This window comes from Nycticebus coucang, chromosome 11, assembly GCF_027406575.1.
Source record: "Nycticebus coucang isolate mNycCou1 chromosome 11, mNycCou1.pri, whole genome shotgun sequence".
Classification (NCBI taxonomy): Eukaryota; Metazoa; Chordata; class Mammalia; order Primates; family Lorisidae; genus Nycticebus; species Nycticebus coucang.
The window spans coordinates 5574502-5598431 of record NC_069790.1 but is presented as its reverse complement, the minus strand read 5'-3'; the positions used below and the strand labels follow the sequence as shown (position 1 = coordinate 5598431).

General features: G+C 36.8%; 1 protein-coding gene across 1 annotated transcript in view; it reads left to right on the top strand.

The window, feature by feature from the left end:
• Positions 1–23930, top strand: part of SPATA48 (spermatogenesis associated 48) — a 72504-nt gene that overhangs the window by 5730 nt on the left and 42844 nt on the right. Inside the window, exon 2 of the mRNA XM_053553871.1 lies at positions 7835–7932. Within this exon, the coding sequence (XP_053409846.1) occupies positions 7835–7932 (98 nt within the window). The remainder of the gene's footprint in view (positions 1–7834; positions 7933–23930) is intronic.

The window sequence follows — 23930 nt, the reverse complement described above, 5'->3', positions numbered from 1 at the left end:
CAAAAAAATCTTCTCCCAATCTGAAGGTTCTCTGTTTGCTTTAGTTGTGGTATTTGTGGTTGTGCAGAAGCTTTTTAGCTTGATCAGATCCCATTTATTCATTTTTGGTGTTGTTGCAATTGCCATGGAGGTCTTCTTCATAAGGTATTTTCCCAGGCCAATATTGTGAAGCATTCATCACAAAATTTTCTAGAATTTTTGTTGTTTCATGTCTTAAATTTAAATCTTTTGTCCAGCAAGAGCCGATTTCTGTCAATGGTGAGAAGTTCAAGTCCAGTCTGAGTCTTTTCCCATAAGGCTAATCAGTTCTCCCAGCACCATTTATTAAATAGGGATTCTTTTCCCAAGTGCATGCTTTTGCTTGGTTTATCAAAGATGTAATGGAGATGTGTGGTTGGGTTCATCAATAGATTTTATATTTTATACCATAGGTATATGTATATTTTTGTGCCTACCATGCTGTTTTGATTGCTATGAACTTTTAGTATAACCTGAAGCCTAGTAATGGGATGCCTCCAGATTTGTTTTTATGTCTAAAAATTGTATTGGCTATTTAGAGTTTTTTCCTTCTTTCTTTCTTTCTTTCTTTCTTTCTTTCTTTCTTTCCTTTTTTCTTTTATTGTTGGGGATTCATTGAGGGTACAATAAGCCAGGTTACACTGATTGCAATTGTTAGGTAAAGTCCCTCTTGCAATCATGTCTTGCCCCCATAAAGTGTGACACACACCAAGGCCCCACCCCCCTCCCTCCGTCCCTCTTTCTGCTTCCCCCCCCATAACCTTAATGTTCATGGCTGTGAAGAATTAACATCATTATAATGTCCATACTACCCAAAGCAGTCTACAGATTTAATACCATTTCCATCAAAGCACCAATGTCATATTTTGAAGAACTTGGAAAAAATAGTACTCTGCTTTCATGAAACAAAGTACTATTTTTTCCAAGTTCTTCAAAATATGACATTGGTGCTTTGATGGAAATGGTATTAAATCTGTAGACTGCTTTGGGTAGTATGGACATTATAATGATGTTAATTCTTCACAGCCATGAACATGGTATGTTCTTCCATTCAATATCTTCTGCTATATCTTTCCTCAGAGTTTCATGGTTCTCTTTATAGAGATCTTTTGTGTCCTTTGTTAGATATATTTCCAGGTATTTCATCTTCTTTGGAGCTACTGTAAAAAGTATAGAGTCTTTGATTTTTATTATCAGTTTGACTGTTATTGGCATATATTAAGGCTACTGATTTGTGGGTATTGATTTTGTATCCCAAGGTGCTGCTATATTCATTGATCACTTCTAGGAGCTTTATAGGTGAGTCCATGGGGTTTTCCAGGTATAACATCATGTCACCCACAAAAAGTGAGAATTCGATTTCCTTTGTCCCAGTTGAATGCTATTTACCTCCTCCTGCCTTATTGCAATGGCTAGCACTTCTGGCACTATGTTGAACAGCAGTGGCAATAGTGGGCATCCTTACCTAGTTTCAGTTCTAAGTGGGAATGCTTACAGTTTTACTCTATTCAATGAGATATTGGCTATGGGTTTGCCGTAGATGGGCTCTATCAGTTTAACAAATGTCCCACCATAGCCTATTTTCCTAAGTGCTCTTATCAAAAAAGGAATGCAAGATATTGTCAAAAGCCTTTTCTGCATTGATTGAGAAAAATCATATAGTATTTGTTTTTATGGATTTATGTATGTTGGAGTCAGACGCACTACCGTTGCGCCATGAGGTCCTGGATTTATGTATGTTGAACCAACCTGCATCCCTGGGATAAAACCTACTTGATCATGATGATTAACTTTTTAAATGTGTCACTGTATGCTGTTGGCTAGGATATTATTTGAATATTTTTACATCAACATTCATTAATGATATTGGCCTATAGTTTTATTTTTCTGTTGGATCCTTTCCTGGTTTGGAATCAGGATGAAATTTGCTTTTTATAATGTGTTGGGGAGGATTCCTTTCTTCTCTACAGTTTGGAATAGATTACACATATAGGTTACTAGTTCCTCTTTGAAGGTTTGGTAGAATTCTGGTGTGAAACCATCTGGTCCAGGATTTTTCTTTTTTAGAATTTGCATTGTTGATGCAATTTATTCCATGACTTTATTTGGGTATGAATATTTCTGATGCTGTTGAGTTCAACTTTTATTCTGTGATGTTCTGAGAAGATATAAGGAATAATGTCCATTCTTTTGAATTTGTTGAGGTTAGACTTGTGTCCTAAGATATGATCAATTTTGGAGGATGATCTGTGGACTGATGAAAATGTGTATTCAGTTTTGATAGGATGAAATGTTCTGTATATGTCTTCTAAGTCCATTTGTTCTAGGGCCAAGTTTCAGTCCATTACTTCCTTGTTCAGTTTCTGCTTGGGGATCTGTCCAGTATTGTAGAAAGAGCATTAAAATCTCCAACTATTAAAATGCAGAACACATCATATTGTTCAGATCCTTTAGGGCATGTTTTATGTATCAGGGAGCATTCATGCTGAATGCATAAATGTTAATTATTGAGATCTCTTTATGTTGTGTACTTCCCTTGACCAGTACGTGGTGTCTACCCTTGTATTCTCTTTTTTTTTTTTTGGAGGCACCATGTACTGGTTTTATATACAATTTGAAATATTTTCATCAAACTGGTTAACATAGCCTTCCTGGCATTTTCTTAGTTATTGTGTTAAGACATTTATATTCTGCACTTAGTAAGTTTCACATGTACCCTTGTAAGATGCACCCTAGGTGTGGTCCCACCAATTACCCACCCTCCACCCATCCTCTCCCCTCCCCCCACCACCCTTTCCCCTTTCCCCAATTCTTAGGTTATAATTCTTTCATATGAAAGCTATAACTTAGTTTCATAGTAGGGCTGAGTAGATTGGATACTTTTTCTTACATTCTTGAGATACTTTGCTAAGAAGAATATATTCCAGCTCCATCCATGTAAACATGAAAGAGATAAAGTCTCCATCTTTCTTTAAGGCTTCATAATATTCCACGGTGTACATATACCACAATTTATTAATCCATTCGTGGGTTGATAGGCACTTGGACTTCTTCCATGATTTAGCAATTATGAATTCGGCTGCAGTAAACATTCTGGTACAAATATCTTTGTTATAATGTGATTTTTGGTCTTCTGGATATATACCTAGTAGAGGAATTTCAGGATGCAATGGCAAGTCTATTTTTAGATCCCTAAGTGTTCTCCAAACATCTTTCCAAAAGGAACATATTAGTTTGCATTCCCACCAGCAGTGTAGAAGTGTGCCCTTTTCTCCATATCCACGCCAACATCTCTGGTTTGGGGATTTTGTGATGTGGGCTAATCTTACTTAAGTTAAATGATATCTCAAAGTAGTTTTGATTTGCATTTCTCTGATGATTAAGGATGATGAGCCATTTTTTTCATATGTCTGTAGGCCATGCGCCTATGTTCTTCAGAGAAGTTTCTCTTCAAGTCCCTTGCCCAGCCTGAGATGGCAACACTTGTTCTTTTCTTGCTAATACATTTGAGTTCTCTGTGGATTCTGGTTATTAAACCTTTGTCGGAGACATAACCTGCAAATATTTTCTCCCATTCTGAGGGCTGTCTGGTTGCTTACTTACTGTGTTCTTGGCTATGCAGAAGCTTTTTAGTTTGATCAGGTCTCAGTGGTGTATTTTTGATGCTGGTTCAATTGCCCGGGGGGTGGGGGAAGGGGGGTCTTTCTCATAAAATATTCGCCTATATTCCCTTATTTTATTTGTTCAAATCCAATTGTATCTGCAAATAAGATTACAACCCCTGCTTTTTTCTGATTTCCATTTGCCTATATTATTGATTTCCATCCCTTCACCGTGAGTCTTATTTTATCCTTTGAGGGTAGGTATGTTTCTTGGAGACAACAGGTAATGAACCTGAGCTTTTGTATCCATGCAGCCTCCCTTTGCCTCTTTAGATGAGAATTTAAGCCATTCACATTTATTATGAAAATCAATAGTTATGGTGGAGTTTTGGTTATCTCATTTTTAAGAATTCTAGAGCTTATTGTTATTGATTGCTCTATTGTGGAATCTAGGATATGTTCTTTAATTTCTGGATGAGTTTACTTTGGTGGTGGACCATTATGCTGATCATTATAAAGAATGAGTTTGAGTACCTTCTCTAGAGCTGATCTAGTTATAACAAATTCCATCAACATTTTCATGTCAGTAAAATATTTGATTTCTCTATTACAAATAAAACTCAGTTTAGCAGGATACAGGATCCTGCTGGAAATTATTTTGTTTAAGAAGGTTAAAAGCTGATGACCATCCTCTTCTGGCAGCTGAAATATTTGTGGTCATCCTGATTTCTTTCCCTTTGTAGGTTAAGACTTTTCTTACATCTAGCTTCTTGCAGGATTTTCTCCTTCGTATTAACTTTGGCAAATTTAATCACAATGTTTCTAGATGTTTTATTTGGACTGAGTCTTGCTGGGCTTCTAAAACTGTCTACTATCTGAATTTCTGTATCTCTTGTAGTGCTTGGGAAATTTTCCTCCATAATATCTTGGAGTAGAGAATCTGTGCCTTTAGGACCATCCTCTCCTCCTTCAAGGAATCCATATAATTTGGATGTTTGATTTTTTGGAATGATATCATAACTCTCTCATGGAATTGTCCATTTTTGTTCTCCTTTTTTCTGCCTCTTTGAATGAGTGGGATACTTCAAAAGTCTTGTCTTCAATTTCTGAAATTCTTTCTTCTCCATGTTCTACTCTGTTACTGAGAGTCTCAACTGTGTTTCAGAGCTCTTTGAATGCCTCTTTCAATTCCTTAAGCTCTGCTATATCTTTCTTCATTTTGTCCAAATCCTTGGTGACATTGTCTTTAAATTCACTAACTTCCTGAGACAACTTTTGTACTATTTTTTGATTTCTGTTTCCATCTTCTCCTCCATTCCAATCATCTTATATTCCATCCATATTCTGAACTCTATTTCTAACATTTCAACAATTCTTCTATGGATGGTATTTCTGCTATATCTCTCTTATAATCCCTTGAGGGAGTTTATCTGCTCTAATTTTTCATGTTGCCATAGTTCTTCTGCTGGCTCCTCCCCATGAGTATTTTCAGCTGCTTTTTATATTAGTTATACTTTTATAGATTAAATGATAGTTTGTCCCTGAATAGTTATTGGAAGACAATCTAATTGTGGATCATCAGGAAATACAGTACAGACCTATATGGCAACTAAAACAGGTGGGGCGAGACCAGATCTGGAGGCCTCAGAAACTAGAGCTGACCACCCCTTCACCAGTGAGCTGGAGCTTGTGCTTGTTACCCCTCCCCTGCAATCTCAGGGACCTCCCTTTCAGGGCTGAGTGAGAGTCTCTGAGGGCCAGCTTAGTGATATAGCATAACCTGGCTCTGTCTTAGCATCAGCTTGTCCTCTACCAATTCAAAGGGGTCACAGTATTTTACAGGAATATTTGTGGCCAAATATGCAAACATCTGTGGCCCTGCCCCTCATCGGTGACAGCTAAAAGAGTTGAATCTTCACACAGGCCCCTCATTGTTTTAACACCCCCTGTGTCAAATATGCAGTGAAAGTGCAACCCCCCAGTGAAAGCCAGAGGACAAGAATCCCCGGGCATTTCTCACTAAGAGTTTCAATTAAACTCACTCTGGTAGTGCAAGCAACACCCACTCAAAGCAGTTCAGAGGGTCTCCAGTGGTCAGTGGGCACAGATACCAGGCAAAGACTCCTCAGGGAGCTGGGAAAAGGTCTCTGCTGGCAGACCAGGAGAGTCCACACCTTCCCACACCAAAGTTAGACCTGTGGCACCACTATTTCCTCTAAGCAGGTGCACCATTCAGATTAGTGGGCTGCCTGTGCTGCTAATTTCAGAGGTCCACCACTCAACTCAGTAGCTCTCTGCTTGGTTCAATGGCTTACCACTCAGTTCAGCATCCTGTGCTTGTTTCAGCACCCCACACCATGCGAAGTCCTCTCAGAGAATTTACCCAACACTCTGGCCTCTGCAGGAGGCCAGGGGCAGGAGAACCAGGACCTCTTGACTCCCTCCTATGGGATGAGATGGGAGGTATTTTGTTCCCTGCTCTCTTGCAGAAAGTCCACTGCAGGCCGCCTGGTCAGACAAGGGGTCTCTCATCCTCTTGGCAACAGGCAGTTGCAGACTAGTTGCTCCATGTCTGATCACTGTCAGCGAGCAGAGTATCTCTCCTTCTAGAGGCTACCCTCATTTTCTCCCATGGTCTCCTTTGTCTCCAAAATCAACAATGGTGCCTCAAAGCCAGCCAACATTCACATATCTGACTTCCCTTCCAAGTCCACAGACTATCCAGCATTTGCTTATTTCCCATCCCTCCCTTGCCAGTCCCCTTTTCAGATTCTGTCCTGTTTTCTTAGTCAAATACTGACTGAATTATCATGATAACAAATGGCATTACAACATTTATACTACAATTACTAACATTATTACAACCACAAATTGGTAATTACTGACCTGTAATAAGCATGATAGTATTTAAGTTATAGGTTAATTCCTTTATATTTATCAATTATAGTTTCCATAACTCTGAAAATAATCATTAGGTGAGGAAAATTAAGCTCAGATGGGCCAAATAACTGATGGCAGCCACCTTACACAAAATCAAGAAAGTGTATATATTATTAAGTCTCAATATCTGCTGGATTCTGTTACAGAGCTCCACCTGAGTGAGGTCTACAAGTGATCATGGAATTCTTGTGCTGTCCAAAGCATCTTTCACAATTCATCTCTCCCTTGCATCAACACTTCTGTACTGTCCACCTAACTCTCATATTGTAATGTTCACATTCACATTTTGTGAAGTTGGATTAATTCATGAAGCAGAGCCATGAATAGAGGACCAAGTGAGAAGCCCCCAGTGGGTAGGAGAAAGGATATCTATGGAAACTACCAGAGGTACTACAATCATCTTCATCTACACAAGTCACCTAGCCAATCCAGAGTAATCAATCTCTGTTATTAAACTCCTCAAGGGCACTCCCTCTGTAGATTGAGTCCAAGACCCTCATGACCTGACCTTGACCTACTGGTTCTCCTTTCACCATCTCTCCCCTAACATTTTATGATCTAGCATAACCTCGCATTTTGCACATACAGTATCCCTACCTGGAATGACTACTTTTCCACTGCTTGCCTTTTTTTATCCAAATCCCCTTCAATTGTCCAGATTAGGTTAGCTATCTTGTCCAGGAAGGTATGCCTAGGTTCTGACAATGCGGTAGGACTATATTGCCTTCCTAATCACCCCATAACTGAGCACACAGAGCTCAGTTATGATTGCGGTTGCCATATTATATTCAAATTATCTAGTTGATGCCTATATTTTCCACTTGCTCATGGACACCTCCAAACCAGGAACCCCATTTTTCATCTTTATATACACATCAGCTTCCATTATGATGTACTAAATGCTTTTTGAACTCTGCTTTTATATTTGATAATTTTTTAGGCCTTCTACTCTATCATTAGATGAATTATCTACATAATAACCAGACCTACTTTGTGTCACCAACATCCCCAACATGTCTATATGCACATACACAGATTAATAGTACCAATTAGGTCACCTCCAGTAATAAGTAATAAACAAGAAGTAATTCTGCATTATTTTAATTATGTAAATTATAGAGCTATTATGTTCTCACTGTTGAGAAAAATTATTAGATAATCCATTGAAGAATCATTTAACAACACATAGTTTACCTTTCTAGTAGGAAATATTTCTGGTAAAAGAAGAAATTTTTATTGTGTTTTTAACCTAGAACACTTGAATTTTCTTTCAGGTTGGACAAGCCCAGTGAAAGTTACTCCTTTAAAACCTCTTCATGAAGCATGCTCAATAAATCACACATACGAATTTGATGAGGAGGCAACATGTACGGTAAGATTTCTTACTGAGTGGTGTTACACAATACCCTGTTTCCCCAAAAATAAGACAGTGTCTTATTTTAAGATGTGCTCCCAAAGATGCGCTAGGTCTTATTTTCAGGGGATGTCTTATCTTTCCTGTAAGTAGGTCTTATTTTCGGAGGATGTCTTATTTTCCGGGAAACGGGGTAGTTATCATTCGTTATTTCATTGTCTGTGCATTTGATAATTTATACCCTGGAAGAATAGTTCCTAATTATAAAGTGCTTCTTATGTGCCAGGGTTTATATACTATGCTTTATGCAGTGTTGCTCCCATAGCAGTACTATGGGGGAGGAGGAAGTAGTGGATGCTGTTCGTGCCTAACCCACATGCCATTTCCTAGCAAGTGTGCCCACCCCCAGCAACAATGAGTGATGACCACTGAAAGGTAATAGCCACCAGTCTTGAAGACTGTACCCTCTCACCCTGCCACCCTCAGATTTTGGCAAGTGATTGACCTACTTGAGGGACAAGACAAAAGCTGCCCTCCAGCTGAGACTGCATTCTTACTATTAATTGATACTTCTCCCTGTCCTGGCCTACTCTCTCCACCCCGCTTCACCTGAAGGCACTCTCATGGTTTAGCCCTCAAACGGCAATCTTATCTCAATCTCTGCTTCTAAGCAAGAGTGCATTGTTATTCCCACAATATTTGAGAAAACTAAAGCCTGATGATATTAAATAACCAACTTTTGGTTAGACAGACAGCAACTATAAAACCAAAATTAGAATCTAGATATTTTCTGAATTGACTTAATCATTTTTCTGTATAAATTTGATAGTCTGTGAACTACTGACATTTAAATTAGGACACTTGAAGATTGCTAAAAGATACATAGACATGCAAAGATTTTTTTAAAACAGCCTTACTGAAATATATTTCACATACAATAAAATTCACCCACTTAAAGTGTGCACTTCAATGTTTTTTTAGGATATTTACAGAGTTGTGTAACCACAATATAATTTTAGGATATTTTCATCACTCTAAAAAGAAACCCCATAGATATTAGCAGTAAGATATAAATATGTTCTGTAATACTTAAGTGTATTTTTCTGAAATCTCCCTGATAATTTGCCTGCAGTATCATGTTGCTTCTTCTTTTTCCACTTCTCCTTTCCCAATAATGTGTTCTAACTTTACTGCAAAGCCGAATGGGGAAACCTCTCATAAATCAACAGTTGCACTACAGTACACAGTACATGGCCACGAAACAAAAAACATGGAACAAATAGGTTTTTTGAATTACATGTCATCAATGCCTCCTTTAGTCAAGATGCCACACAACCATTGCAGGAGTTCATGCTTTTCCTTGTCCTATGCATTTTCCTTATATAATGAAGTCCTGGGATTAGAAATGGGGGTAATTTGGCTTGTTTGAGGCTATTATGAATTCAGAAAAATGCAGAATGTGATTGCAAGGGTAATTAAAATTTGTATTTATTAGTTTCACTTAAATTTTCAAACTTTTATCAGAGGATACAGTACTCCTGTGGGTAAGTCCCCTGTGAGTAAATGAAAGCAAACACTGTAAGACACTGAAGGAGTTACTGCTTTCTTTTCAACTAAGCTACAGATTCATGGCAAATCTAATTATTTTAGAATTAGAATCTTGAAGTAGATGTTTGTCATAGAAATGCTTATTAGTGGACTTGCTCCAATATAAAATAAGTTTAGGCTTTTTATAAGAGAAAATAATTCTAGATATTTTACTTCCAGCAATGGAGGCTAATAATATAAGCCAATACCTTGGCAAAACAACTGAATTAGTATTTATTTCTATTTTAAATATCAAGAACCCAATAAGGTACAGAGAAATTACTGGGCCAAAAAGAGGACAGAAACTCTAAAATTTAAGACACCACTTACGGCCACTTTGACCTTGCAAGAATTTGCTGTCCTGGAAGAGGCAGCCAATAGTTTGATTTGAACTGAGCTTTTATTGGTCTCAAGGGTTAGAACTCAATAGTTGAAGTTGATCCATGAAATCACCCACTATTTTGGACTAAAAACCTGAAAGCCTTTACCCTATAAATAAGCATATATCAATAATAAAAAGGAATTGAGCAGACTGCAGCCTGACTTAATCAAAGTACATGAGAAAACTTCCTATCATTTTAGAAACCAGGCAGAGGCAGATAAAATTCTCCTGGGAGGAAGATAATTCTTACTAAGCCTCAAAGTTTTTCCATTAGTACACTTAAAATATTAATTTCTTTTCTTTCTTTCTTTTTTTTTTTGAGACAGGGTCTCACTTTGTCCCCCTCGGTAGAGTGCTGTGGCATCACAGCTCACAGCAACCTGCAACTCCTAGGCTTAGGCGATCCTCTTGCCTCAGCCTTCTGAGTAGCTGGGACAACAGGCACTGCCACAATGCCCAGCTATTTTTCGTTGCAGTTTGGTAGGAGCCGGGCTCAAACCCACCACCCTCCGTATATGGGGCAGGTGCCCTACCCACTGAGCAACAGCTGCCACCCTAAAATATAATTTTCTTTTTTTTTTTGAGACAGAGCCTCAAGCTGTCACCCTGGGTAGAGTGCCGTGACATCACAGCTCACAGCAACCTCCAACTCCTGGGCTCAAATGAGTCTCCTGCCTCCACCTCCCAAGTAGCTGAGACTACAGGTGCCTGCCACACGCCCAGATATTTTTTGGTTGCAGCTGTCATTGTTGTTTGGCCAGCCTGGGCTGGATTCGAACCCACCAGCTCAGGTGTATGTGGCTGGCACCCTAGCCACTTGAGCCACAGGTGCCAAGCCCCTTGTAATTTTCAATACCAAATCAACACTATTGAAACACATAAGGAGTGAAAATGTGCAGAAATAAGAGAAAACAGAGAAGGATAGCTATACATCAATCCCGGACATTAGAAATATGCTTAAATATTTGAGGGGAAAAAATGAGCTCACAAAGTTTTCTAAATTAAAAATTATAAAATGTGAAATAATAAAGTTAAGGAATGAAGTAATTTCAGAATCAAAAAAATATATAATTAACAAGGAACTTAGTAGATGGGTGCACTAAAAGATTAGATGCAATTAAAGAGAGAAAATTGAAAAACTGGTACCAGTATATAAATCAGAAGAAACTGCATATGATGAAACACAAATATACAAATGATGGAAGTTATGGTATTGAAAGTAAGAAAGTCAGTGAGATAGAAGCACACCTGCTTATTCAGAATCACAAAAGTAGAAGAATGAAGGAATAGGACAGATGCAACAGATAAAGGTGAAATTATCATGTCCACCGCTGTTTGTTTCTGGGGCTCCCTGCAGCATCTCCTGACATTCTCTGCTGTACCTGGAAGTTGAGCTGTGGTTCCACACAGTACACTAAAGGTCATAGTAATGGCAATACCTCTGGCTGTGTCAGCCTCAGAACCAAGAGCCATAGAAGTAAAAGTCTTAAGTTGAAAGGAGAGACAACACCTGGAGAACACAATAATGGAAAGAATTAAGACATTTCTGGAAGTTCACTTGTTCACATAGTTTATAGGGAGTTGCATCATTTGGAACCTGGACATCACTTGCTGGGTTTTTATTTTTTTAGACCTTATTGAATATGAAGAAAGTTTAGGAAATTGGGGTACTTGATGCTGATGATGTCAGAGAACCTTAATGTGAATGATGCTACAGATCTGCTTTCATATTATTGCTCTGGTCAGAAGAACCTAAGAAACACCTAGAATTAGAAGCAGAGATTCCCATTAAATCAGATTCCAGAACGCTAAAGATTTTGTTCACAAGCAAATCAGGTCCCATCTCTGTGAAATAGTGCACATATCACACAGATGATCTCAGAGGACAGCAAGTGAAAGAAGATGGGTCTACAAGAGAACAGCTGCTAAGAAAGACTACGAAAGTGCAGACATGCCTTTATGAAAGGATGTAGTTTATAAATTCAAGGACCTGGACATGAAAGCACTTTATAAATAAACTGAGGATACATAACTTGTAACAGCTAACAGGAGTATAATCAGGAAGTGGAAGAGAAGGTATATTGGGAAAAAATGTCAAATTTCAATGAGATATTAGGCGATAATCCCATAATATAATAATGATAATGAACAAGCATGTGAAATACCATAAAATGAGACATAAATTTCAGATACTACTAGAGGACTTTTAACCATAAGTTCAGAAGAAATTCTTTCTTTTTTTTTTTTCACGGTTTTTGGCCAGGGCTGGGTTTGAACCTGCCACTTCCGGCATATGGGGCCGGCATCCTACTCCTTTGAGCCACAGGTGCCGCCCAGAAATTCTCTCTTTGATAAAGAACAGTAAGAACTGACAGATTTCCAAATATGATGACTCCTGCTAATAGAAGTTTCCATAAGCAGGGGGCTTTTGCATTGATTATATCCATCCTGATATTTTTATTAGGAATTACTATATTAGCTTCAAATACACTGTTTAAAAAACATGAATTTTAAAATTGTGTAACATTTAGCTGCTCAGAAAAAGTTTTTTTAGGCTCAGTGCCCATAGCTCAGTGAGTAGGGTGCCAGCCTCATATACCGAGGCTGGTGAGTTCGAGCCCGGCCCAGGCCTGCTAAACAACAATGACAATTATAACCAAAAAATAGCTGGATGCTGCGGTGGGTGCCTGTAGTCCCAGTTACTTGGGAGGCTAGAGCAAGAGAATTGCTTAAGCCCAAGAGTTTGAGGTTGCTGTGAGCTGTGATGCCATAGCACTCTACCAAAGGCAACATAGTGAGACTCTGTCTCAAAAAAAGAAAAAAAAAGTTTTTTTAAAACATTTCAATGGAACTTTGAAATGACTATATTTAGTTAAATTATTCATTTATTTATTTATTGAGACACAATCGTATTCTGTCACCTTGAGTAGCATGCCATGGCATCATAGCCTACAGTAACCTCAAACTCTTGGGCTCAAGAGATCCTCTTGCCTCAACCTCCCAAGTAGCTGGGACTACAGGTGTCCACCACAACACCCGGCTATTTTTTCTATTTTTAATAAAGACAGGATCTAGGTTTTTTCAGGCTGGACTCAAACTTCTGAGCTCAGGTGATCCATTGGACTTGGCTTCCCAGAATAATAGAATTACAGTCATAATCCACACTGAGCTAAATTATTATTATTTTTTTTAATTGTTGGGGATTCATTGAGGGTACAAAAAACCAGGTTACACTGATTGCATTTGTTAGGTGAAGTCCCTCTTACAATTATGTTCCATCCCCAAGAGGTGTGTCACACCCAATCCCCCACCCCCGGCCTCCTTCCTTCTCCCTGCACCTCCTACTCCGACCCCCACCAGGTACTAGGTCATCCACTGTCCTCATATCAGAATTGAGTACATAGGATTATTGCTTCTCCATTCTTGTGATGCTTTACTAAGAATAATGTGTTCCACTTCCATCCAGTTGAATACAAAAGATTAATTTTTAATATAGAAGATGGGATTGTAAAATGATTCTTAGGACATAAGCAAAATATGTGCACTGATGTATAGTGTAAAACACTTCTTTGCACATCAGACTTGTCATATTGTATTTGCAGTCCTTAGGCATTTGTTTAGATTTTAGGCAGCTTACATAAATTACTAGCTCTTAATTTTCCATTGCCTTTACATGATTAGCAACCTCGCACCAGTTGCTTTAGTATCACACTGCTTCTCTGAAGTAAAAGCCAATGATGCCTCTCTCTCCACTGGGACCGATTTATGATATATTAATATGAAAAGTTGCCACAGTTACCTGTCCTCAAAGTGTGAGTCTCTTTCACTTTTACACGTGTAGTTAGCCTAGAATTGATCTACAAGTCACTGATAGAAAGACCGACTGCCAGTCTTCAGGGCAGTCCTGGAAAGGTACTGGTTGTGTAGGAGGAGGAGAGGGTCAAAAGAAGGAAAATCAATTGTGATTTCAGATGGTGAAGGAAGAAAAAGCAAGAAAAGAGGAACGTTTATGAATGGCCCCAAAGGAAGAAGAAAATAAAACAATTGAATGTTACGCAGCCTTGCAGTAACCATCTAGTAAGGAAAAACATTATCAAAAGAAATTGTACTTTGCTTCACTGACAGAGGAGGACACCACTGAACTGAGCATATTAGATTACAAACTACATCAAGTCCACAAGACGAACAGAAGAAAATTGAATGAATGAATTCATAGCAACTATAATAAAACAGAAAATAAAAATCAAAACACTTTAATGAAGAAAATTATTCCCCAACTAAAATCAACTATGAAACAACCAAAAACCATTATAACACTCCAAAGTGAATTGCATATTTTCATGTGAAAATGTAGTTGTTAACCTACTGGCTTCAAATTAGAACTGAGTATACAATGATTGTTTTTCCATTATTGTATTACTTCAGTAGGGAGTATATTCTCCAAATCCATCTAGGTTGAAAAAAAAGACACAAACTCCCCATCTTTTTATGGCTGAATAGTGTTCCATGGTGTACATATGCCACAATTTATTAAACTATTTGTGGGTTGAAGAGCACTTAAGTTGTTTCCACATCTTTACAGTTGTGAATTGTGCTGCTTTAAATATTCGAGTGCAAATGACCTTGAGAGCTTTTAATGGAGTTTGTATTAAATCTGTAAATTGCTTTGAGCAGAACAGACATTTTAGCAATGTTGATTCTTCCAAGCCATGAGCATGATGTGTTCTTCAATCTGTTAGCATCATCTGCTATTTCTTTTCTCAGTGTTTCATAGTAGAAATCCTTAACATCTTAAATACATTCCAAATGTTCTTTGGAATGTGAAGGGGATTCCCAGCTTGAATTCCCAGCTTGATTGTTACCGGAATATATGAAGGCTACTGATTTGTGTACATTGATTTTATATCCTGAGATGTTGCTATATTTCTCAGTCACCTCCAGGAGTCTCATGATCTAATCCTTGGGGTTTTCTAAGTATTAGATCACATCATCATCAGAGAGAGATAGTTTGATTGCTTCTGTCCCCATTTAGAGACCCTTGATATCTTTCTCTTGTTTGATACATTGGCTAGGACTTCCAGCACTGTATTGAATTGTAATGGTGCTAACGTTAATGTTCAAGAAGATAAAGTAAGAGGCTGAATTTCTAAGGAAAAAAGTGTACAGTTTTGTCTTTGAAGGATAGATTCTTCTGGATATAGAATTCTGCAATGGTAAGTTTTTTCTATCAACATTTTCGATATAATTTTCCACTATCCCATTGTCTCGTCTGCTAGATTCTGGTACAAGCCTGTAATATTTCAACTTATTTCTCTGACTGCTTTCAAAAAATTTTTTTAACTTTGGTCTTCAACTGGATTCTGTATTATTCTTCGTGACTATATTGGGAATAACAGTTAAAATCTCAGAACAATACTTTGTTTTCCTTCAATGCAAAATGCTTTGAGCCTATACTTTGCAAGGATGTTTCAAGAGTGAGCCAAAGACTTAGGCAGAGTTTATACACAGAATTTGTGGCACCCTTCTTCAGTACTCTCCTCTCATCCTTTTCTTGTGGGTGTGGTTGTATAATGCTCCATTCTTTATATATATATGTGTAAAGACAGAAGTATACTGCTGTATACTTTCCAGACCAAAGCCTTCCAAATGGGAAACTCATATGGGTACTCACCTTTTCATCCAAGTTTCAAATCCTTTTTTAAATCCTTCTGATTCCTACAAGGAGTTTAAAGAGTTCTCAAGTAAATGGATTCATATTTATTCAGAGTTTGTGGCTATTATCTGTGGGAGGATAGTCTGTTAGGAGCTTTCTCTGCCACATAGGAAGCAAAATTTTTAAATCATTTTTTTCACTTGTAGAATTACATTGGGTTGTTGTTATTTATTTTTTTTTTTTACCCATTCCTTTTATTAAGTCGTCTTCTTTCCTTAGATCAATTATAGCATTTGAGCCTTTAGCCAATCACAGACTAAAAACTATCAAAAGATACCCACATGAAGAAAACACAAAACTATTCAGGGGGGTTTCTATATGTTGCTTCCATTCTCTGGCTATAAATATTCTCTGTTCACATTATGGATGAAGATCTCTGAACTGTTTCTGTTCCTTTTGCTACCAGGCTCATGAAATGAATCTTTTTCTGCTCAGTTAAGCTACTTTAAAGTTAATCTGTCTAAGGTTTTCCTTTTAGCAGAAAGGCATCAGAAGTGAGATTCAAAATAGACCTCTGGTGACCCCCAAAGGCACTGAGTAACCAAGCAAATATACCAAGGGCCAGGACCCATTATGCCCACTGATCTCCCACAATGACTGAAGATTATGGGTGAGTTCTTCCTAGAATTCTGAGGTCTAAGAATTTCTGTTTTAAGTTCTCTGAGATTATTTGAGCAATTCATAGACTGGAATAGCTCCAGGATCAGATAATATCTAAGTATCCAATAATTAACACTGGATTGGATCCAGTTAGAGGTCTTAGGTAGGTTTGTTTTATTTTGTTGGGTTTTTGTTTTTTGGGTTTTTTTTTTTTGGATAGGGGTTTGTCTCAATTTAAAAAGTTTGAAACTTTATCTTCTGAGACTTGAACTAATTTTATGTTTTACAAATGAGGGACAGAGAGCTTGTGTGTTTTCAGAAAATAGGTCAATCTTATTAGAGACAACTCAGAATTAAAATAGCTACATAGAGAAGTTTCAATGTAGATAAAATTGTTTACTAGTAGTGCACATTAGTAAAGAAGAGATTGAAGACCCTGCAAAAGCAAAGGGATACATTTCTTAAATTGATATGAGAAAACATCTAAAAAATTGAATGAATCAAAAATTGCCTCCCTAAAAGATTCCTTATAGAAGGCAAAATAAGACCATAAACAACAAACCGAGGTCATTACCCAAAAGGGCTGTGCCTTGATTGAATTAACCCCTAACTTCTTGCTGTTTTTAGCCAAATATTTTGAGCCCAAATTTCCACCTGCAGAGAACACAACAGTTTTGGTCCAGAGGCGTCAAGAAACTCAAATATTATCTTTTCCTCCGAACAGAATTTCACATATCTTTTAGTTTGGAGTCATGTCCTAGCAAGTTTGGTGTTACAGTAACGCATAATAAAGAGATAATTTTTTCTGAAAATGTCCCAATGTCACTTGGACAGGTCAGAAAGAGGAACCTCTTGAACTTGATTCAAAGCCTCCATTACAGAAATGACCTTTTTACTCCAAGGAATTTGTTGGCTTATTAAACAGGAGTTTGTGATAGATGAGGCGGCCTTGTTATCCACCAACATTGTGCAGTGTTTCATATTTATCTCACATTTGATTCCTGATGTTTAATTATAGGTTTATTAAGGGATACTATTTACCAGAACCCCCAGGATCCCCATTAATGGTTATTTTTTGTTGTTGTTGTTGTTGTAGTTGTGATTGTTGATTAGCAGCCCAGGCTGGGTTTGAACCTGGCAGCCCCGATGTATGTGGTGGGCACTATGGGCATCTGGCCACCCCTGCCCTTTCTAAAATATTGAATATTTTCTGGCATCTTCCTAGGCTGATAGAAGAAGGCCTGGAAATGTAGAGCCTTTGAAAGTCCAAGTAGATCACTTTAAACCTTTGCCTAAATTGTCCCAATATTCTCTAATGCCTGAAGCAATCCAAAGACTTTCCCCAATTATAAAGATTTAATTAAATAAGAACTTACAATTTTACCAGCTAAATTCTACCAGTTAAAAATAGAAATGGATGAGGTTGGAGATTTATTCAATATTTATAAGCAGTTAACAAAATTGTGGTACCAAAGTCTCCTCTATTTTCAAACCCTACTTTATTGTCTAATATATCCACTGATTCAAAATGGTTTACAGTAATAGATGTGAAGGAAATTTATTGCAACAGATGTGTATGTGGTGGTCTTTTTTCTTTTTAATTTGTTTAAGGTACATATTTCTGTTTAAAACGAGAAGTATAATATTGTCCTCTGAAGGTTTTTAGGAATGCATATGTAACACATATGGCAACTATAGGGTAAAGGACTCCAGGGTGTAGGACACAGGTTGTTATATTTGCACATTTTATTTGAAGTAGCATAATGTTAACTCTGTTAACTGATTGTGGCATGTTATGGATGCATATTGTTATTTCTATTGCAGTCACAAAAATGTAATGCAAAAAAGTATACTTAAAGAACCAATTAGTAGGTTAAATTGGAACTCTTTTAAAAAAGGCAAATTTAAATAATCTTAAGAAGATAGAAAAAAGAGAACAGAGAAATAGAAACATAAAAGACAAACAAACAGCCAGTAATAAAAATCCTACACCTAATCCAAATATATCATAGTTACATTAATGGTAATATTCTAAACATTCCAGATGCAAGGGAGACATTGTCAGAATAGATAATAAAGCTACCTACAACAGGCACACTTTAAAGATACATATGTGCTGAAAGTAAATCAATGGAAAACATACACAAGGTAAATAAAAAAATAGACTGTAGTAACAATTTTAAGGTCAGATTAAGAGGACTTAAAAACAAAGGATATTACAAGATATGAAGAGAGATTTGTCTTAGTTATAAAAGCGTTAATTTGCCAAGAAAATCTAATGATCATAAATGTATGTGCACTAGTAACAAAGGTTTAAAATACATAAAGCAAAAATTAACAGACTCAAAAAAAAGAAATAGAAAATTTTACTGATCATATGAGATTTTAACACATTTATCTAATTGATGAAGCAATTGGTAGATACATAGATCTGAAAAACACATCAGGTAATTGGTGTTTATGGCAAATGTTGAATAAACATTACTTTCAGATGCACATGATGTATTCACTACTATAAATGATATGCAGGACCATAAAACACATCTGACTACATTTCCATGTATTAAAATAACTCCATATATGTTCTCAAACCACCCCAGAGTCAAATCAAAAATCAATAGCAAATAGAGGGTGGTGCCTGTGGCTCAAAGGAGTAGGGCGCTGGCCCCGTATGCTGGAGATGGTGGGTTCAAACCCAGCCCCAACCAAAAATAGTAATAATAATAACAAGAATATATCTAGGAAAACAAAAAATGTTTTTAAATGAAAACACACTTCTAAATAATCTATGGATCAAAGAAGAAATCATAAGAGAAATTAGAAAATATTTCAATTGAATGATAAAATAAAACATCTCAGATTTTATATAATGCACTTAAAGGTCTATTAAGCAGCAAAAAAATATAGCCCTATGTGCTTACATTAGGAAACAAGGAGGATTCTAAAATTAATGATTTAATTTTCAATTTTTAGAAACTAGAAAAAAATTAACCAAAAATTAAAAGGAATAAGATTTTAAATGATAAGGGTACAAATTCATAATATAGAGGATATGTAAGATAGAAAGTTTTAAAAGCCAAATGTTTCCTGCCTAAGAGTCCATTGACAGGAGACTATAGAACATGTGGCATCAATGTACACCTTCAGCCATTAAAAGGATGGTGAACCTGCCATCCACAACAGGATGAACTCAGAAGACATTATGCGAAATGAAATAAGGCATGCACAAAGCAAAAATACTATGTGACCTCACTTATATGTGAAATCTAAAAAGTCAAACTTGCAGGAAAAAAACAAAAACAAAACAAACAAAAAAAAAGAAACAGAACTATACTTACCATGAGTTAAAGGATGGAGAAAATGAGGAGATTTTGGTCAAAGAGTACAAACTTTTAGTTTTAAGAGACACAGCATGGGGACTATAATAACAATGTATTATTTACTTGAAATGTGATAAGAGAGCAAATTTTGAGTACCCATACCCCCCCACACACAAATAACTATGAATGATAATGGGTGTGTTAATTAACTTGAATGTAATAATCATTACACACATGTATATGTATGTCAAATCATCATGTTGTGAGCCTTAAATATATAAAATTTTTATTTCTCAAATATTTTCAAAAAGCCAAAATTCTTTCTTTGAAAATATCAACAAAAGTGATAGACCTCTTGTTAGTCTGATTCAGAAGAGTGAATAGATATTACCAAAATAAGAAATGAAAGGATTGTTACTGCAGATCCTAAATGAAAAGAGAATATTACAAACTTCTATATGCCAATTAATTGGCATCTTAGATGAAATAAATAAAATCCATTAAAAATACAACTTCCCAACATTAACACTAGATGAAATAGAATATATACATGCTTATATATTAAACAAAAGAAATTTAATTTGTTTAATAAAAAACCTTACCACAATGAAAACTCCAGACCTAGATGGATTCAGTGAAGAATTTTATTCAAGCATTCTAGGAAGAAATCACAAAATTTTATACAGGTTATTTCAGGTAAAAGAAGGAACACTTCTCAAACAATTTCAGAAGTCTAACTTCAAATGATAAAAGAAATCCAGAAAAAGATACTATACAAAAAAAAGAGAAAATTTCAGACCAATATTCTTCATGTGCAGAGACACAAAAATCCTTACAAAGTATTAGCAAATCAAAACCAATAATTTAGAAAAGATGACATATCATAATCAAGTGAAGTTTATTTCTGAATGCAAAAATTCATTTAATATTCATATATCAATCAATATAATTCAACACACAAACAGAATAAAGGAGAAAACTTTTATTAGATGTAGTTTTGGTGAAACTTCATGAAATATAATGAACAAGTTTAAATATAGATTTAAAAAAGAGTAAAAAGGAAGTAATAAATAGAAAACCTGATTCTTCAGAAGAATTTTTTTTTAATCCTGAAATTTATATTGAATTACAAAAGATCCCAAATAATCAAAGCAATCCTGAGCAAAAAGAACAAAGCTAGAGGCATCACATTACCTCACTTCAAAATATACTACAATCAGCACAGTACTAGCAGAAAAATAGATACATAGACCAGTGGAAGAGATTGGAGAACCCTCATATAAAGCCATATATTTACAGTCACTCATTTTTGACAAAGGCACCAAGAACACACAATGAGGAAAAAACAACCTCTTCAATACATGGTGCTGGGAAAACCAGATTATCATAACCAAAACAATGAAACTATACCTCTTATCTCTGGACATATAAGAAAATCAAACTAAAAATGATTAAAGACGTAAGTATAAGACCTGAAGCTATTAAACTACCAAAAGAAAACATTGGGAAAATAATCCAGGTCATTTTCCTGGGTAAAGCTCAAAAGAACAGCAGAAACAAAAATAGACAAACAGGATTATACCAAGCTAAAAGCTTCTGTACAGAAACAGGAAAGAAAACAACAAAGTGAAGCAACAACACATCAAATGAAAGAAAATATTTGAAAGTTATCCAGCTGATAAGAGGTTAATAAGCAGAACATGTAAGAAGCTGAAACAAGTAAATATTAAAAGATAGGCAAAAGATTGGTGAAAAAAATTCTCAAAAGAAGATATACAAAAGGCAGACAGGTAAGACAGGTACATGAAAAAATGCTCAACATCACTAATCATCAGAAAACGAAAATCAAAACCACAATTATGGGGCCGAGCAAGCTGGCGGGCCAAAAGGATCATTCAGCTGAGCTCTCCTAGAATGACTGGGGGAAAAGAGAGAACCCAGCCATAGCTGGTGTGGGGACCTTACCCAGGGTCATAGCTCAGTGAGCACAGTGAGGAGGTAGTCAGCTGGTTACAGCGTATAATACTGAGGGATGGAAATCTGATGAATTAGGCAAGTTACTGGGAATGGGTGGGATCAGCTGGCTGTCCACAGAGGCCCAAGACAAGAGAAGGCCTTTCCAGAGTTTTCAGTTGTTGGGGGAAGCTGCACATTGAGTGGCAAGCTTGGAAGAGTGGGCAAACTCAAACAGTAGACAGCAACCGGATTTGAATGCCAGTTGAAGTGGGCTTGCCATAGATTTTCAGGAGTCTAACTTCAAATGATAAAAGTATTTGAATGAAAAGTATCCCTCAGTATGGCATAGTGAGGTAGCCATACTGCGAAGGTCAGGGGGCTACCATTGTGGGAAGCTTGTGAGAAGGTCTTAGAAGGGACGGAAAGCACGTCTGTCTTAATTCCACCTGCCAGGATCAGAAATCCACCCTTAGGACAGGCTGAGGGACTCCCACATCCCACGGGAACTGGATTTTAAGGGCATGTGAGACCTGCTCCTGAAGGATTCTTGTGAGTTTTAAAAATCCCAACGAAGAAGGGTCCGAAGGCTGATGAAACAATCAGGCAATCACCCAAGGCAACCATGTTTGGTGTAAGAATCATAGAGGTTACTGGCTGTGCTCTCTGTCTCCTAACAAAACCACAGTGCCACCTGGTGTCCTGGCAACATATTGCAACATGCTGTCATCAAGAGCAAGGACTTCTGTTTGAAACAAAGGAGCCAGTGAGAAGGAAAAAGGAGGACAAGGAGGTGAACAAGAAGAAAGAACACATGAGGAGGAACCAACAGAAAAATTCAGGCAACATGAAGAACCAAAACAGAGACACTCCCCACAAGGGACCATGAGACAGCTACTGCAGAAGACTCTGCCTATAAAGAATTAATTGACTTGACAGAAAGGAAATTTAAAATATGGATGATAAAGACAGTGAAAGGAATGGGTGAGAAAATGGAAATACAGAAACAAAAATCAGATGAGAGATATGTCGAATACAGAAAGAATATGACAGAGCTTAAGGAAATGAAGAAGACAATTAGGGAATGTATAGATACAGTGGAACATATCAAAAACAGGTTAGACCATGGAGAAGAAAGAACCTCAGAGGTAGCAGATAAAGTGTTCGAGTTAACCCAGATAGTTAAAGAGGTAGAAAAAAATAAGAGAGAAAGCAAAATAGGCACTTAGAGAACTACGAGACCCCATGAAGCATTCAAATATATGAATAATAGGGATTCCTGAAGGGAAAGAATATTGTTCCAAAGGAACAGAAGTCCCATTTGGTGACCATGACAAAAGAAAACTTCCCAAGTTTTAGTAAAGACCCCGATACACTCCTTTCAGGTAGATATCAAACCCTGGATAATCTGACTTCAAACAGAGCCTCCCCAAGACACATTGTAATGAATCTCTTCAAAGTCTAAATGAAAGAAAAAATTCTACAAGCAGCCAGGAGCAAGTGCCAACCGATCTATACAGGCAGAGCCATTAGGATTACAGCAGAATTTTCAATTGAAACCTTCCAAGCCAGAAAAGCATGATCATCCACCTTCAACATTCAACATTCTTAAACAAAACAATTATCAGCCCAGAATTCTCTATCCTGCTAAACTGAACTTCAAAATTAATGGATAAATAAAATCTTCTGCAGATGTACAAGCACAGAAGAAATTCACCACAACAAGACCAGCTTTTCAGTAAATATGTAGACCTCTTCTCAACACTGACCACCACAATGGACCTCCAACCATGTAAACACCCTAAAGTTTAAAGGTCAAAATGTAGTTTCACAATGGCCCAAAGGATAAAACTACACAACAGACTTTCACAGGATAAGATAAATAGAATTCCACCACACTTACCAATTCTCTCAAAAAAAAGCAAAGGGCTGAACTCACCACTGAAGATGCACAGGTTGACCGTGATAAAAAAAAAAAAAAAAAAAAAAGAAAACAAAAAAGCACAAGCCATCCATATGTTGTCTCCAGGAGAAACACCTAGCTTTGAAGGACAGGGCTTGGAAAACAGTATTTCAAGCAAACGGAAATCAGAATAAAGGAGGGGTTGTAATCTAATTTTCATAAAGACACTAAAGTTAAAGACAAAAATGGACACTTTATACTAGTCAAAGTAACAATGCAACAAGAAGACTTCTCAATTTTAAATACTTGCACCTAACTTAAATGCTCCCAGATGTATGACGGGTCTGAGTGATATCCCATAACACCATAATAGTTGAGGACTTTAACATCCTTCTGACAGAACTGGACAGATCCTCTATACAGAAACTAAACAAAGATGCAAAGGGCTTCAATTTTATCCTAGAAAAAATATGGGATTAATAGACATATACAGAACACACCATCTCAAAGCTACGGTATATACATTGTTCTCATCAGTCCATGGTATGTACTCCAAAA